Source organism: Cydia strobilella, chromosome 4, assembly GCF_947568885.1.
Source record: "Cydia strobilella chromosome 4, ilCydStro3.1, whole genome shotgun sequence".
Classification (NCBI taxonomy): Eukaryota; Metazoa; Arthropoda; class Insecta; order Lepidoptera; family Tortricidae; genus Cydia; species Cydia strobilella.
Window position 1 is genome coordinate 6775836 of NC_086044.1, and position 18196 is coordinate 6794031.

An 18196-nucleotide genomic window follows, 5' to 3' on the forward strand; every position below is an offset into this window, starting at 1 on the left:
ATTATTGTGATAAATTGCTCATTTGCTATTTATTTTACTAGATTTTGTTATAAAATTCAACATGTGTCATCATCCCTATTATGTTGTTATTATTTGTCACTTATTTGTCGATCAATCTGTCATTATTTTAATTTTTAGTATAAAATCAGGATAACTGGTTAGTGAAAAAGTGAATTGGCCAATCGAACTATCTGGGATATAAAAACAATGTTTTCCTTATTGAGTATGGTAAAAATAGACGAATTAAAGTCAGTTATGTTTGTTATACATAATGTATATTTAAACGATATTTTTTCTTAGAAAAATTGTCCACGCCACCTTGTTTTTTATTTGAAAAAAGATATTTCTACTCAGAATCACAATCAGAATAGATAAGAAAAAAAGTGTCCCAAATATCCATACTTTTGTGGTATCGTTCATTTCTTTACCGTCATACTATTTAGTTGGTTAGTACATTAGAAAAGTAATTTTAAAAAACTTGATATTGTTTGCTGATTAGGGTCGAAAGATCTCATGATTTTAAGCAGAAATAGCATACATTTTCCCAAAACAGTAGTAGGTATGACCAAAGGTCAACTTTCCAATAGCACTTTCAGTAGGTTACAGAGTTCAATTGTTTTACATTTCTTACAATTTTTATTTATCATCTACACGTAGGTATAATTTCTTCCGTCGTTGCTAATATGGCTGGTATTTTACAATTTATTACTTTTGCTTCAATGATTGACGTAAAACTGCAATGTATGATGAAATCAGGTCGTCCATTTTGTATCCTAAAGAAGTTTCGCACAGAATCTTCGTTCCTCTTAAGAAGTTACACATGGTCATGTGGAAGTAGGTATTCCCAGAGGACCAATTAGAAAATTGTGAGAAAGGGCGAGTCACCAGTATATCCTGAAACCAAGAAGAGGTCATATTGAATCACAGTTGTTGTAAATAGTACTGTTCAAAAGTTGAAATGCCTTATTTAAATTTGATATACATACTCGACTTTGAGGATGTATGGCTGGTACTTTACAATTTATTGCTTTTGCTTCAATGTTTGACGTAAAACTGCAATGTACGATGAAATCAGGTCGTCCATTTTGTATCCTAAAGAAGTTTCGCACAGAATCTTCGTTCCTCTTAAGAAGTTACCCATGGTCATGTGGAAGAAGGTATTCCCAGAGGACCAATTCGAAAGTTGTGAGAAAGGGTGAGTCACCAGTATATCCTGAAACCAAGAAGAAGTCATATTGAATCACAGTTGTTGTAAATAGTACTGTTAAAAAGTTGAAATGCCTTATTTAAATTTGATATACATACTCGACTTTGAGGATGTATAACGCTGACACCGTTTTTGTTGATCCCAATTACTACCAACTCAGGATAAGATGGGTCTGACGTCTGTTTGACTTCAAAGAACGCAGTTCCGAATGTTGGCAACTGGTATATTTTTTTCAAAAACTGTTCTTTAGCTTCATTTTCAGCCATAATTCCATGTTTTAAATATGCTGCAGCAATACTTGACTTCCATGAAGAGGCCGATTGAATCCTAACCATGTCAGGAGGTATAAATTCTTCTAGTATCTGGCCAATTTGAGATAGCAATGACTGGTCGCTTCCAAACCGTGCTCTGTAAATAAGGCTGGCTAAATCAACTAGATCCTGTTTAGAGGTTTTGTGGTATCCTCGCAAGTATTTTGGTAGTTCTTGAGGGAAATAGAATATCTGGTCAGCATTCTTGTCTCTGCCAGGAACTGTGTTGATCCAAAGCTTCTTCATGAAGAAAATTTGATAATTTAATTGCAATTGTGATCCAGCTGAAAAAAATGTAAGTTTTACTAACAGTATTTCATACATAAGCGAAAATGAAAACATTCACTTGATATTGGATCGAGAACTTACCGGCGCGGACAGGCCGCGATGCCTTCATCCATTCGACAAGCTCGTGTACGAAATCAAAGAAATAATAATTTTCCGGAACAGAGAACACTTTGTCAGTTATTTTGACGAACAAGCTAAAGCCGTCGCTGTTCTTTATATTAAGTCTTCCAGCAATCTGCTCACAAAGATCTTTCGCTTTAGTCGAAGAGTCTACTTCAAAGGCTTCATCCGTGTCATCTGGGAAGTAAACTTTGTGGTATATCTGCATGCTTCTGTGCTGTATGGCTTCAACTTCTACCACATATGGAGCATACATTCTGGGGCCACTCTTTTGTATTCTGAATACGCGTTTGAGACATTCCTTAGCTATTGGATGCGGTCGAGTCTTCAGGAAATCGACCAGTTCTTTTATTAAAGACTGTCCAGGGGCAAAGACGCCAGTAGCGAGCCACATGAGTTCCCATCCGCGTTCTTCACTCAGCTGTATCCTATTGTTCGTCAACTGTTTCATGATTTGACAATATGCTTCATCTCGCAAGCCGACATCGGTTCCACCCGATCTGAATATCTCATCTGTGTATTCGGTAACGTTTCTCGCTTTCGGTGCTGGCATGTCTCCCATGTATTTTAGAATACCGATGAACATAGCAACTGCACATTTCTCAACTTTTTCATCGCCTAAAATTTTCTTAAGCAGTGGTTTCCGAATAGGATCACGGGTGTGAGCCCACAAGTCACCGGTGATCGCCTTCTTAGCTGTAGTTAATGTTGATGTGCTCCGAACTGTGGCATTTATATCGAAATTTTCTCTAAAATTTTCCTTAGAGTATTTCTCTAAAGTATGCATACGTTTTCTTTGAATAGTATTATACTTGGACGCTTTTTTGTCAGTGGTAATGTTGCCCTTTTTGAAGATTTCTAATATCGTATTTGAAGGTACTGACATGGTTGGTAAAATATATACTTGCTCAGTTGGAAACAGACCTTCCTGTCCGTTGCACGCTCCGTGTCCCCAAGTAGCGTTCATAAGTGTTTCTCCAGTACAATCTTGCAAAAGTGTTATAAGGTCTCCCTTCTTATATTGCAAGAACGACGAGGCGTCACTGTATCCTTGTGCATCACTTTGAGCTACAACATATATTGACCTTCTCTTTAAACCGTCAATTAAGTAGATGATCAGTGAACTCATCTCACTCGCATCTACACTTTGGAATACTAATTCTTCCTGTTGTATCGTTCTTAACGTTATCGTGCCCACGTTGTCATAATTTTTGTCAGCATTGTAAGCAACGTAGGTAACTTCAGCAAAGGACATTTCTAGAAGTATGTGTTCTAACTGGTCAACCACGTAAATTCCAGTCCAGTTCACAGCAATTATTACTACATCCTTATTAATCATTTCTCCTTTAATTTTAACAGCCTCGAAGAATCTGGAGAATAGCATAGGCCATTTTAATTTAGCAAATATTACAATATCTTCTTTGCATCGCAACGGATCTATCTTAGACTGAATACTTTGCGAAGATTCAAACGCTTTTGTTACAAGGTGTTCCCATTTGGTCAATGCTACATCGTTGGACTGTATAAAGTGATTTGGAATATAGTTGACAATAACTTTTCTTAAAATATTTGGATCTATGCGAGGTCCATATTCAATGTAATGTTGTTGAGCAGCAATTATGGCCAAATCTTTTTCCGCATCACATCTATATTCACCAAACTTTACGCCTTTAGCGATCTGGTGGTAAATTAAGTTAGTAGCCACAGGATCTTCCGCAGGATTGTGCCACGGGGTGAATACTTCTTTTCTATAAAACAGCCTCCATGGGGCACTCTTTTCTGGTGTCCCCTGCTCTTTTGCGAATTGTTCACACTGCGAAATTGCATCCATGATATGTTCTCCTTCACTACCTAACGACAGCACTTTATCGTAAAGAGTGATATACAATGAGAATCCGAACATATCATTCAAGTTAATATTTTCTGCAATCTGTTGGCACACCTCCTCAGATGTTGTCGCTGAATCAGATTGCACAGTTTTCGTGGATTCATCCATTAAAGTAACAATAAGAAGGATGGGCTTCTTGGTTTTGGTTGCCTGCAACTCTAACCAACTGGGTGGCTGAGAACGAGGACCATTTTTAAATGTTCTTACTAGTCTTCCTTCACAATAAGGAGCGTATCCAGGAGGGCCGCTGCGTATAAACGACCTTAGGTACTTGACAAATCTTTCGGACGGTGGAAAACAACCAACACATAAAGAGAGCAGGATCCACCCTCTTGCATGAGAGGCCTTAGAGGGATTATTGATTAGTTGCTTGCATAATTGGCAGAAAATTTCATCTCTGAAACAAAACGCCATTCATGTTTAATTTACATTCGAATAACAGTGGAATAACAGACTAAAATTCCATATATGGACAATTCTCCTAATATGCCAACTATGTACACCTACCTCAGTTCCTTTCTGATGATGCCATGACCTATTATAAAGTGTAGTTTTTCCAAGTTAGTGCTTCTTCGAGCATTCAACCAATTATTATACATATCATTATTAATTTCATCTTTCATCAAATTCATCATTAGCTCATCGTTGAATTTGTTCTGTCGTTTCAGTGTCTTTTGAATTAGTTTGTTTCTGCTATCGTTACCATTGTTCATTTCTTTCAATTTCAAGAGCTCCTAAAATTTAAGAAATATTATATATTAAAAATCATCATGTATTACATAATTGGCATTGTATGTAAGTAATGTATACCTCGTAAAAACAATATGCATTTAATAAAAATTACCTCAAAGTCTTTGCTCTTCTGGAAAGCCCGACCGAGCGTGTCAGACAATTTGATCATAACGGGAACATTGTCAATTTTATCATCCACATATTTTGGCTCAGCCATGTCCCCCATGAATCTTAAAATAGTAATCCACAAAGCATGTGACGCCATTTTGTCCATAGGGGATGGAAGTTCCAGCAAAGATTGCTTCAAAGGTTTCCTCGAATACTGATGACTAGTATTGCCCAAGAAGTATGTGGCAGCAAACTTTCTAAAGTTGAATTCATCAAACTCCTCCTCGTCCTCTTGTTCTTGTGGGAGTGGAATTACGTTTGACACTACTGGTTTAGAAGTCTGAAGAAATCAAAATTGTATTAAAATATTTAATACATACAAAATCTATGCAGATAATTACATACACAAAGAGTTTACTTACAATTCCGTATCTAGGCACGCGTACGGTACCAGCCGGCGTTGCTGTATCCTTTAAGAATCCAAACACATCATCAACATATCTGTCATCAATAACCGCTGTGCTATGACGCTGGTTCTCAACTGGAACGTCCTTAACAATCCAGATAGATCTCATAAGTTCCGTTACTTTCTTTTCATAATCATCCTCAGCACCTTTAGTATCAGCTTGCCCAGACCGCTCTAGTTCTTCTTTTTCTTTCTTAAATTGCACCAACTTAGCCTTAATGATATGACCTTTATCTTTAATAAGTTTCCTAATAAGATGGCCTCTGCTGTGTGCTTGGAGTTTCCTAAAGAACTTCCTCATGTTTATGAAGGTCTTTCTGAGTTCCCTCGATCGAACTACCGCCTGCACTCTCAAATACCCTCTCTTCATTACTAAGTATCTGTTTCTATATCCACGAGCGCGGAAGTGCTTTTGCAGCGTGATAGCAGCCTGTCGCATCTTTAAGAACCTCATTCTGTGAATGAATCGTCTAGCATTGGCTTGTACTTTGATCACTGCATTTATTAGCACTTTATGCCTCAGCTCTTCCAGTATCGCATCATGCATATCCTTGAGGAAAACTTTTGTGTGGCCAAGCCTGAACTCTTGATCTTTCAATACTTCTGTGCAAATCTTCTTTGTGGCATTTTTACAGTCTGTTTTCTCAGCCGGCGGGACGTCTGGTACGATTAGCCGATACCGGTGGACGAATTCTGAATAAGAATAGCGGATCGGAAATCCTGCTTGTCTTATTTTCGCAGTTTCCATTAAGCCAGCATATCGTAACTGGCGAACACATAGAGCTCTATCAAATACCTGCAAAAAAATATTGTCAAATATAAATACGTAAACAAAATAAACTGGTTTTAACATCATCACCATATAATGTTACTTACTTGTGGCTTTTTAAATTCATTCGGTTTGATACACCTTACAAAAAAGGGATGACAGGCATACAAAGTTTTCATTAGAGAATCAAGAGACGTTTTGAACTTGTAGCTGAGTGAGACCGTCTTCCGACTGCCACTTTGGTTAGAGACGACTTCAGTACCAAACAAGCCTTTTAAGAATACGTTACTAGAATCCAGAACCATCTCCTTAACATCTGCTGTCAGCAAATCCCTATTTTTATCCAGGAAGCCTACAAAAAAAAATTAGGTACCTACTTATAGTTCCGGAATTGCTTTCACAGGCCATTAAAATGTATTAGTATAATGAATTTGATTATATAAACGATTTCTTACCTTTTATTTGGTAAGTGACATCTCCAGCAAAGTGTTTTACCCCAAAGCTGTGTTCATGGCTTGATTTTGGAGTAATATAGCAATTGTTGTTGCTATGATTGTTACTAAGCTTGGATAAAAGTGTTATGTCAGTTCCTTTTGGAAATTTCGATTCTTCATCGATGAGTGATAGCAAATTCATTGGCTTTAGCCCAATCATGTCCAGATTATCTTGATTATCCTTGTAATTAATGTTAGTCCATGTAATGCCTTCTTTCTCGTATTGCTCCTGTTCAAGCTTGAAAATATGTCTTACAAAGAACTGTTGCAAGTTTTCGTTGGCATAATTGATGCAGAGTTGCTCAAAACTGTTGTTTTCGAAATTTTCAAAACCAAAAATATCTAATATACCAACGGAATTGCTGGACAGTTGTTGGTCTTTGTGCAATGTTCTGTTAATAACTTCTACTACATATTCGAATATATGGCCGTATATGGCTTTAACAAGGGCATCCCGACCTTCCGCGGCCGCAGCCACTGTAAGCGTTGAAACCACCTTGTCCCCGTGTGCTACAAAAGTTTTCCTCGTCAAGGCGTCACAGAGTTTGGTTTTGTTCACCCCTAGGAGTGATGCAATTCTATTTGCATTCACCGCGTCAGCAACTTCAGATGATTCGATATTATTGAAATTAAATGATTTGAATTTTAAATTTCCCAGGTGCAAGATTGCTGCAAGAAGGCTAAAGATTCCCCACACTTCGTTGTCAGGGAAATTAAGAACTTTGAACGCTGATCTAATGTCAGCAAATTCTACGCCATCATTGCGACCGTCGGCTGTTAGCATGTTACCCGAGTTTAAATAGTTGTATTCAGCTGGATGACCTAGCTCGAGTTTCTTTTTTTCATCGGCCGCTAATCCAGTCACCAGAGAATAGAATATGTGGTAATTTCTTTCACCTTTGCTTTGAAAAACAATACGAGTTTTTTCCAGTAGATACTGATCTATGTTGGCGCCTTCAATTACACCTTTGTTACTAAAATATATGTTGATGTATTTGCCGAATCTAGATGAATTATCATTTCTGACAGTTTTAGCATTTCCAAACGCCTCAAGGATTGGATTTGTCTCCTGAATTTGTTGCTCGATCCAAGAATGTTTACCACTAGCGGCTGCTAAATATTGTAGCAATAATTTTGTACTTTCTGTTTTTCCAGCGCCACTTTCTCCACTGTAAAAGAAATATATGAAGCTCATAGGTAATAATTCAGGAAGGTTATTGTTTTCCAGAACCTCACCAAACCTGGGATTCCCCTTAGTAATGACGTTAAAGTTGTCATACCTACTATATTATTATTACCTACTTATCTTGAAGTTGCATTCTTGACATTCTTTGCTAGAAAAGTACCTAATCTAATCATTCTCCTGAATAGGTACCGGAAAGGTAATTTAAATTAGTTATCTACATCACACCTTACTTAATTCTTATCAACTGAATGTGTCAGTAATAAAAACCATAATGTTCAAGCTGAATTGGAATTATTTTAGTAATTTATAACATATAAATACTTAAATACATAGAAAACACCCATGACTCAGGAACAAATATCTATGCTCATCAAACAAATAAATGCCCTTACCGGGATTCGAACCCAGGACCATCGGCTTCACAGGCAGGGTCACTACTAAGTTAGTACCGGCCTGGCCTAGTTAGTAGTACTAACTAGGCCAGACCGGTCGTCAAATAATATCTAGTCTGTTCGGTAGCAATTCACACCCTATCTAGTAGCTTTCTCGACTGGAATAACAACAGCCAAATCAGGGTTCATACCTATTAGAAAACATAAGTAAGTAATTCATGTTTGGGTTTAGAATGTTTAGATAAGTTTATATACGTGTAGTAGATACCTGATGACGATGCACTGGTTGGACGCAGTATCTAACAGCTCTCTGTATGAGTTGTCGCCGACGGCAAAGATGTGCGGCGGAATCTCGCCCATTCCTATCTCTTGATAGAAATGTATCTGATCCATTGTGTATATTGGCAGGATTTCGTATGGGTTGATTGCTATTAACATTGATCCGGTGTATGTCTAAAAATTTCAATCTAAACTAAACGTGGCTATGTCACGGTAAATGAACTGCCGTAGAAATTAAAAGTGGACATGTCATAAGCTGTTAACAATAAAAATTGAATACAGCTAATGGTACTTAAATGTCGACAAAACACAGTATTAGGTATATACTTGAACAAAAGAGAAACATTAAGAATTTTACTCACATAGATCAGTTGCTGATTGTACCGCACATGGAGGTTCCTTAGGATCGTGTGTTCTTGCAGCTCTCCCAACGTGATCATGTCTTCCACCCCCGTAACGGAGGAGGAGTGCAAAGGTTTAAGGACATTGTGTACTGAAGTGGAAAACACCTTGCCATCGTCATCTCGTACTTGGATCCTGTCGCCCGAACTGTTTAATATTTTCACAGCTATGGGAAGATCGAACTCTGTGGCATTTTCTTGTTTTAGCCAGACTAGATCCTAGAATCATTTAAAAGAATTATATAGTACTACTGTTACTAGTAGGTAATGTAGTTACTACTTATAGTAAAAATCATAGGTAAGTACTCGTAATCATCAATAAATGAAGAAGATAAGGTACATCATTAGGTATTTTAGGATAGGTAGGTTTACCTATCGCCTTGCTTGAATCCTAATAAAATAACAGATGTTGGCATCCAAAAATTCGGCAGGACTACCTAAAAGACCTTAAAATCATGTCTTATTCTCTTATTTATCCTTGTTTCTATATCCAAAATTCTAAAACGACAGTTTGATTGCCCAAATTAATCCGATTAATCATGGATTTATCTGTCATTTTAAGTACAATATTGATTGGTATAACAAATAAAAACAGGAATTTATCCGTTTGATCATGGATTTATCTTTCATTTAAAGTACAAAATTCATTGGTATAAAAAATAAAAACAGGATGATTGGATACTGGATAAGTTTAAATACACCAATATGAGCTGTCATTTTAGCACAGTCGACGTCAAAGATATTTTTGCACCTTAATCCGTCGTAATAAGGTGCAAAAATGTATATATATCTTTGACGTCGACTTTACAACATTGGTACAAAAACAAGATGATTGGGGTAGCTTAGGTAGTTCATTCATTCATTTATTTTTTCACATCACCTATTCGAAAAGGGAACTTTTCTTCCCTGCTAGGAGGGATCAAAGTGGCACTTTTCTGTTCAAGGACATTTTGTTGCCAGTATGAAATATTGACACAAAGCCATATGAAATTAGTATGCCTATAATCGATTACAATTTCTTTATAATCGATTACGTGCATACAATTTTTTAAACTTAAATAATATTTTGTTGTAATTGTAAACAATAAATGTAATTAGCGTATTTTGAATTAATTAATAGCATATTTAAATTAAGTAAATTAATTAATTAGCGTAATATTTACAAAGAAACGTAAAAACACATTAGTTTAATAATTTAATTTTTATTTTGACATTTTAGGTCTCCTTAAACGCAGCCATACTTGTCTATGCAATTTAAAAAGTTTATATTTAAAACAGCAGTGACAAACGGTCAAACGCCACACTGCAGGCTAGCATGCACTGGGCCCAAGACAGAGCGGCCTGGAGAGCACTGGAGAAGAGTGTCCACACTCGTCACGTCCCTCAGCCATGAGGTTACGACGAAGAAGAAGAAGATATTTAAAAAGTTTTGTACGTAGTATCTACTTAGTAATCTGTGTTTTGTACAAATATTTCACAAAGCATAATTTAATGCGGTTCTGTATTGTGTATAAATTTGTAAATACTTAGTTTAAATCAATAACTTTATAATAATAAATATAAGTGATATCAGTCTTCATAGTGTTCTTCCGAAGATTTGGTTCAAAGGGGTAAGAGCTAATTTGTTACCAGAAAAATCTACAAAAATAATGTACTTGATTTTCATTGTATCATTTTAGGTGTTTGCTGCTGTCTTTGAAAAGATATTAGGTACATAATTATGAGCTGTAGGTACTTTTAATTTGTCAGTACAGTCACGTCTGAAAATATCGATAAGGTCGTGTATACATATTTTTGGCACTTTGTCCGTATCGATTTTTGCTTAAAATAATAATGTTTTGAAACCTAATGAATATGTATGTAATTTCCTCATAGGTGATGTGAAAAGCAGTATGTGGCACATGGTAGCAAAATTATTTTCACCTTAGGCGTTAACACTTGAATCCCTCACTACGCTCAGGATTCTATTAGAACCCCTCGCTACGCTCAGGATTCTATTATAGAATCCTTCTCTTCGTTTAGGATTCAATTGTACGCCCTCGCCGTAAATATGTCATTTTGCTCCCTTGTGACACAATCTACTATTATTTATTGCAATCATGTTCATTACATACAGGTGGTAAATAAAATATAGTCGGTAGCGGTACATGATACCCTGTTAGGGCACAGCAAAATTGTCTTAAAAACTAAATTAACAAAAACATAATAGTTAATTATGATTAGCCAACTGATCAGTCATTTTAGTATTTGGAATAAAAGTAGATTAAAATATCAGTTGGATTGCCCTAATTTGTTCGACTTATGTCAAAAGCACAATGTATGGATAGTAAATTGGCCAATCGTTTTGTCATTTTAGTGTCTGGGATATACACGGCATTGCACACATAAACACGGCTTAATTATACTGGGGTGGGGTGCCAATGCCAAGAATAGGTATGTTTACCCTACACTTTTTAATTCGTGTTAAATTCATTTATTTATTAGGTACACGTTCGGATAGTTTAGTTAAAATACTAAACAATACCTCAAAAATATTAAACGCAATTCCAGAAAACCCATTATGTTGATATAATATTATCAAGAAAATGGGTTTTGGATTTTGTGGCTTCTACAAAAGAATTCGTTAATATTATGTTAATATTTACCGATAATTGGATCCTGTCTGCCATTTTACCGCTCCTTTGAGATTCACATATAAAATTTTAATTCCATCACTAGGTACATTACCTGTATAATGTTTGCTTCAAGACTGTCCACATCAATATTTCCGCCTTATCACACGATATACAGATAATTCAGCGCTTATCAAGTTATCATATTTAGAGATATCCTACTTGACTATCATTTGTCATACATGGATTACTTGATTGGTGCATGCTATCGGCATTTGTACCTAATAGATTACAATAGTTTTTAATTAATGAAATCTTTTTAGATCACCATGTGATTTAATCTTATTGAAAGATGATAAAAATGCATAAAATGATAGCCATGAGTAACTTCAGATAAAAGATGTAAACATCATTTAAATTACAATTTACTTACTTAAAATGTAAAAAAAAAATATTATATTAAAAACCCAGCCAAGTGCGAGTCGGACTCGCGCACGAAGGGTTCCGTACCATTACGCAAAAAACGACAAAACAATCACGTTTATTGTATGGGAGCCCCACTTCAATATTTAGTTTATTCTGTTTTTAGTATTTCTTGTTATAGCGGCAACAGAAGTACATCATCTGCGTAAATTTCTACTGTTTAGCTACCATGGTTCATGAGATACAGCCTGGTGACAGACAGACAGACGGACGGACAGACGGACAGCAGAGTCTTAGTAATAGGGTCCCGTTTTTACCTTTTGGGTACGGAACCCTAAAAATGGATATTGTTGTTATGAAAATAACTAGATATTTTAAGATTATTTGAAACAAAAAACAAATTTGAAATTAGTAAATACAATTTATTTTAAAATAATTCAGCATACAAACAACTTAATCTAACACTCATTCTAAATTACTTCTTCTTTTCATCTTTTTTATCAACTTTCGCTTTATCTTCTGTTTTCTTCTCATCTTTATCTTCTTTATCCTTCTTTTCCTTCTTTGCCTCTTCTTTCTTGCCTTCTTCCGCATCTCTATTAGTGATCTTATTGTTGATAAGGTTGTGTAGAGCAATGATTGACCTTACAAGAGCAGCCAGGTACACAACAAGAGACTGATCATTAGTTTTGATGTACAGATTGTCAATGAAATTGTCATTGGCAATGTCGGGAAGCAGGTTAAATATGTCTTGCAATTGGTAGATGATTTGATGGTTCATAGGTAAGGAACCTTGGCCAACTTGAAGCAAATAATCTCTAATTTCAGTCAGCTGCGAGTGTAAGCCTCTTAAGCCAAGCAGCTGATTGGTGATTCTTTGAGAGAGACTTCCGACTGTTGTATCCTTGATGTCTCTCAGTAGATGTTCAACACCAACCTCCTCTGCCTCTTCAGCACCAATTTCACTGGGTACATGTTCAAAGGTGCGGGTTGTTGGGCTACCATCATCATGAACCTCTTCTACAGCTCGGTAAGCCTCAGTAGGAAGACCAAGGTCTTTTGGTTTAGCATCAATGATGACTAGAACGGAATTAGGGCTGTAACGCCTGACCAGTTCATTGATAGCTACATCATTCTGATGTAATTTTGGGCCAGTGTGGTACCAGCCTACTACCTTTTCTCTAGCATTAACTTTCTTGAACATACCATACATGTTCTCCAGGTAGTCATGGTCGAGGAACCAGACAGACTTATCCTTGTCATCTTCATCAAATGGAACTGGAAAATAGAGAAGAAATATCATGAAACAACTGTTAATTGAAAGTTTTAATGACACCTAGTATCTTAAAACATCTAAATGGGTTTATGTTGAAAGGGTAACATTAATAATAACAATAATAAGCCCGCAGGGCAGCTTGTGGCGAGCTGTTGGGGAGTGACGACCCCACGGACCCGAGTGCTCCAGAGAGTCGGTCAGGGTCTCCGTCTCCGGCGTGCCTTCGTCGGTCGGAGTGGACCCCAAGGGGACTCGCATGACTTATTTTACGTAATGGCTTGCCTTCATTGGCCGTCCAGAGGGGAGTCGTAAGAGCTATAAGCTCCAGGGGTGGAAGTGAAAGATGCATAAGACGCGAGTTGGCACAGTGGCTGTTAACATCAGACACTGGGTAGAAAGCGGCGCACACCTCTCGACACCCCTGAGCCGCTCACACCGGTGTTGCTCCTGGTCGTCTTCACGACGGCAGTTTCAGGGGCCCATCTAGTAAGCGGCAAGTCACCACCTGCCTCGATAACGTGTGTTAGCATTGTTATGGCAGGTGTCCAGACTTCTTTTCAATAGCCCAGTCTCATTATCCACCCAAACTTCAATCCATAGACCGGTATACTGTTCACTTTTTCTACAATAGTCCCAATGCCTGCTGCGACCGGTTCATGGGTGTCTGTTGTTGCACCTGTGAACGGGTTCCAGCAGACGTTCTACATAAAAAAAAAAAAAAAAAATTTAAACTGTTTATTTCAAGAAAGATTACAAAGACTATTTACAGACTTAGCCTAATCTACATTCTAATAGATTGTATGCTAAGTATGGTCTTAATTCTAATATTTCTATTACATTTATATTATTACTATTTATTTATTTAACACGTATAATATGCTATATATAGACAATTATGAGGTTAACTTAAATATTCAGGCAGTGCTTTTTTATCATGATTTTAATTTTATGGGGCTTACCCTCTTCTAAATTATCTATTATATCTCTAGGAAGACTATTTAAGATGTGTGGCAAATAACTCGACCAGACTCTTTGCCCATAATAGTTGTTGCTACTTGGTATATTGAAATATTTTTTATTTAACAGTACTCTAAGGTTAGTTGGCCTGTCATACCTATTCAGACTTTCCAATTTATGTCTATATTCTAATACTATCGCTAGTTTCACTTTATCATACACATTCTTTATTCTACAATGTTGGAATAAGTTATCATAATTATGTTTATGTTTATATTTGATTTTTAGTGGTACAATGGATTTTAAGATTCTTAACTGTAAACTATATATTCGCTGTAGGTGACTTTTGTGGGTTACATGACATTAAAGCTCTCCAAGGGGCCTCTACGTGTTGGATCTACGCAACACAAGCCTATCAAAAGACCGGGATTTATAGGCCCGTGAAATCCGAGGAGATACAAATAATAATAGTAATATATTCTTTATTGTGCATAATTAAAACAAATTTAGATACATTATAATTAACATAGCGAACTAAGCAACAACAGGCGGTCTTATCGGTCTTATTAATAGTCTTTATATTTTATTTTTACTTATTTACTTAAGGTTTCACAATTATTTACTCACGCTGAGACTGGAAACCCTTAGCTCAATATATTCAAATTTGATTGTACTTATAAATTAATAATTGTTTTTCTTATTCTATGTAATTTTATTTTCTTTTATTTTGTAGTTCTGGATATGTGGCAATAAACAATTCTTATTCTTATTTATACCAATACTTAACTATTTAAATGTATCCTTTTGAATAGTGTAATTGTCACAAAAAGGCTTTATTCATCAAACAAAATAAAAATTGCAGTTTATGTAGGCCTTAAGTTACCACAGGCAAAATACAAAATAATCACAATAACTGCTGCTTTTTAACTGTAGGTTAATTGTGGTTGGTGATCCTTTTGTGAACAATGACCCATTTTGCGCTATTTATTACTAGGAAACTGAAACCTTAATGTCTGTAATCTTTGACCTAATAACAATAAATAGCAATTGAAAGTGTAAAAAATAGCATGTTAAGTCATTATGTTGTAACGTTGTAAGTAACTGGGTAAGAAAACGCATTCTTTAACATAGCATCTAGAAAGGAATGAGAGTAATGAGACTGCAGATATCTAAAGGTTACTAACCTGCAAAACTGTTCGATACATCCAGGACACCCTTAGCTCGCCAGCAACCAAGTAGGACACCTACTACACGTTTCTGGTTCCCAATTTTACCCATTCGGTTAAAATGATCCACGACACTAAGTAAAACTAGAGGATGAACAACCACTTTTGTGGTCACTACTTCTTGGCTAGGCATCTTGAAAATAAGTTGATCTGTTGCTTAATCAACTAAAATTATATTGAAGATACCCAGGTACTTCAGCAAACGGAGATAAAACTAAAATCACAATAAATAATTCGCCAACAACGATGCCTATCCGCTAGTCAACTAAAATTTGACAGTCATCTTCCTTCATCTTGTTTGCTTGTCGATGGTAAATAGAAATTGTCTATGATTAATACAGTTTAGTCGAGATACTGTTAAAAACACTAATCCTGGTAAGGACATTTATTTGTTTGTTTAAATATTTGTAATTGTACCTATAGTGGGACAAACAAATCTTGTCAGTAGAAAAAGGCGCGAAATTCAAATTTTCTATGGGACGATATCCCTCGCGCCTACATTTTTTAAATTTGCCGCCTTTTTCTACTGATAAGATTTGCTTGACCAACTATATATATTATACAGTTGGTCAAACCAAATTGTCAGTAAATAAAAAGAAAAAAATATATATATAGCTGGTCGCTGGTCGTTCGCGGCTTCGCGCCGTGATTCGCGCATGAGTGTGGAGGGCCCTTACCATCTATGATCATGAAGTTATACCCTAAACAGGAGCGAGCTGTCACTTTTTTTGCCATACTAAATTGAACCTTATCACCGAGCCAGAAAGGTGTTCGTACCAAACTAGAGAAAACGGTCCACATGAGTTAGTAAAAGTGGGTCGCGGTGTCCCACTCGCACATGTTGCCAATGTTAAAAAAATACCATTTTGGTAGTATTTATATCAATAACTACTAAAATTAAATACCTTCTTATATTATTTAAGTGCTATATTCAGAGTGCGGTTCTGATATATTTTACGTAATTTGTAAATAGTTATAATGTCAATATTATTAACTGATTTAACCAAGCATGTGTACAACAAAAAATACATTAATTTTAATATGGTAGACATTGTAGTAACTTTGAATATTAATTGGTATCCCCAACTTGATAAAGAAATTTTCAAAATACATGAATGGCGGCGCTCAAGATTTATTTGCGAAATAAAGTATAAAATGGGTAAAAGATGTTGTGTGAAAGGTTGCAGAAGTGAAAGTTTTGTTGATTGTGGTATATCTTTTCACAGGTAAGCCTCAACTATTAAAGTTTACGATAAAAATATAAGAAAACATTGTCAAACTTTAGGGTGACTATGATGTCGGCACGATGTGAATCGGCCTTACAGAGTTCTTATTACCTATGTACTTACTTAATGTAAGTATATCTTTATTTCGGTATTTTAAATCCAAAATCCTTAAATATTACAGACACATTTATACATAATATTCTATATAAGTTGAACACACATTTCCGTCAGTACACGAAGGCGGCAAATTAAAAAAAATGGTGCAATTAACTACGATGACGCTTAAAGAATAGCTGAAGTGTGCAAAAGAGAAGCCATTACGTATATGAACATACCATGAGTGCGAAAGAGGCAGACTACAAATGAAAAAAAGTGACCATTTTTAGGGTTCCGTACCCAAAGGGTAAAAACGGGACCCTATCACTAAGACTCCGCTGTCCGTCTGTCAGTCTGTCTGTCATCAGTAACAGCTTTTATAACGACAAAATTAAGTAAGGTTTTGTGAAGCGTTTTACAGAGGAGAAAAAAACTATATCCATTCTCTCTGACTTCCTATGCATGAATGAAAAAAGATCTTGGCCAAACTATACATTCCAACTTATCCTAATATCCCACATACATATGACTTATGGTCACCCTAATTAGAAAGAGATGCAACCGCCCACTTTGACTTCTCATGTGGACACACTTTTTGGCCCGTGTACTCCATCCGGTTTATTAAAATCTAAATCCGTGTCTATGATAGGACCAAGATAGGACCCCGTTTGATTTGTCATCAAAAATCAAACGTCAATGTCATAATGGTCATGTCTCGTACTCTCATGTCAATGTCAATTGTCAACTACGATTTGAATCGAAGTGTGTTGTTGAGTAAGGTTAATTTTTATTTTTTGGGTCAAAACTCATAATAATATTTTCTTTGAACAGTATAAAGTTAAGCGATTAAACAATAAATCAATTTTCTACACTCATAACTTATACTTCTTACATAAATATCGCTGAAATCATGGCGCAACGAACGTTAACGTTTGTGACCGGCAACGCTAAGAAGTTAGAAGAGCTCTGTGCTATTTTGGGTAAAACCTTTCCCTTAGAGTTGGTCAGTCATAAGCTAGACCTGCCAGAACTACAGGGTGAAGTTGATGAAATATCAATCAAGAAGTGCCAAGAAGCGGCACGCCTTCTGAAGAGGCCCGTCATAGTTGAGGATACCTGTCTTTGTTACAATGCTTTGAAAGGTCTCCCCGGGCCGTACATCAAATGGTTTTTAGAAAAATTAGAGCCAGAGGGTTTAACAAAGTTATTAGCTGGATGGGAGGATAAGTCTGCTCAAGCTATATGCACTTTTGCATACAGTTCTGGAGAAAGTGAAGATGCTGAAGTGATCTTGTTCCAAGGAATTACAAAAGGAGAAATTGTTGAACCACGAGGCAGAAGAGACTTTGGCTGGGACTGTGTGTTCCAACCCGAAGGTTATGACAAGACTTATGGAGAATTAGCAAAGGAAGTGAAGAACACAATATCTCACAGATATAAGGCTTTGGACAAGCTCAGAAAACACTTTGTACAGAATGGGTAATTAGTAATTATTTAATCTTTGTGATAATAAAATTAATACCTAGAATGATTGTAAAGGAGATTTGTTTAATGTGTAAAATAATACAAATATTATTGTATTTATTTCCATTTTATTATTATCTCATCCTACATTAGCCTTAGTTAGGAAACTTTTATATAATTGTAACTGTTTCAATCAGAATAGTTTTCACAATTGATCATTTGCTATACTTTATGTTCATAGTATTTCCAAAACAGCACCATATAGGAAAGATATA

At 36.1% G+C, this 18196-nt stretch overlaps 3 protein-coding genes across 3 annotated transcripts; 1 reads left to right on the forward strand and 2 right to left on the reverse strand.

Annotated features, from left to right (window-relative positions):
• Positions 1–580: 580 nt before the first annotated feature.
• On the reverse strand, positions 581–11389 carry LOC134740538 (myosin-VIIa-like). Its single transcript, XM_063673052.1, has 12 exons — positions 11287–11389; positions 8603–8860; positions 8230–8414; positions 6345–7552; positions 5997–6241; positions 5077–5916; positions 4659–4994; positions 4322–4548; positions 1888–4211; positions 1306–1802; positions 987–1213; positions 581–894 (listed from the first exon to the last, which is right to left on the reverse strand). Exons 1-11 carry the CDS (start codon positions 11308–11310, stop codon positions 1022–1024), a joined length of 6336 nt encoding a protein of 2111 aa, XP_063529122.1. The 5' UTR covers positions 11311–11389; the 3' UTR covers positions 581–894; positions 987–1021.
• Positions 11390–12077: 688 nt separating this feature from the next.
• Positions 12078–15421, reverse strand: LOC134740539 (26S proteasome non-ATPase regulatory subunit 7). Its single transcript, XM_063673053.1, has 2 exons — positions 15094–15421; positions 12078–12954 (listed from the first exon to the last, which is right to left on the reverse strand). The coding sequence occupies exons 1-2, from the start codon at positions 15266–15268 to the stop codon at positions 12152–12154; spliced, it is 978 nt and encodes a 325-aa protein (XP_063529123.1). The 5' UTR covers positions 15269–15421; the 3' UTR covers positions 12078–12151.
• Positions 15422–17198: 1777 nt separating this feature from the next.
• LOC134740541 (inosine triphosphate pyrophosphatase) lies at positions 17199–18039 on the forward strand. Its single transcript, XM_063673055.1, has one exon. It carries the CDS (start codon positions 17368–17370, stop codon positions 17938–17940), a length of 573 nt encoding a protein of 190 aa, XP_063529125.1. The 5' UTR covers positions 17199–17367; the 3' UTR covers positions 17941–18039.
• The last annotated feature ends 157 nt before the right edge of the window (positions 18040–18196 follow it).

What these genes read in the sequence shown, in the direction of transcription:
- LOC134740538 (XM_063673052.1), bottom strand. Translation starts at nt 11,310, where the DNA reads ATGGCAGACAGGATCCAATTATCG. An exon ending in AACCAGTGCATCGTCATCAG is followed by an intron (nt 7,553 to 8,229) that starts GTATCTACTACA and finishes TTTCTTTTACAG; the next exon opens with TGGAGAAAGTGGCGCTGGAA. An exon ending in TTATACATCCTCAAAGTCGA is followed by an intron (nt 1,214 to 1,305) that starts GTATGTATATCA and finishes TCTTGGTTTCAG; the next exon opens with GATATACTGGTGACTCACCC.
- LOC134740539 (XM_063673053.1), bottom strand. Translation starts at nt 15,268, where the DNA reads ATGCCTAGCCAAGAAGTAGTGACCACAAAAGTGGTTGTTCATCCTCTA. An exon ending in TGTATCGAACAGTTTTGCAG is followed by an intron (nt 12,955 to 15,093) that starts GTTAGTAACCTT and finishes TCTATTTTCCAG; the next exon opens with TTCCATTTGATGAAGATGAC.
- LOC134740541 (XM_063673055.1), top strand. Translation starts at nt 17,368, where the DNA reads ATGGCGCAACGAACGTTAACGTTTGTGACCGGCAACGCTAAGAAGTTA.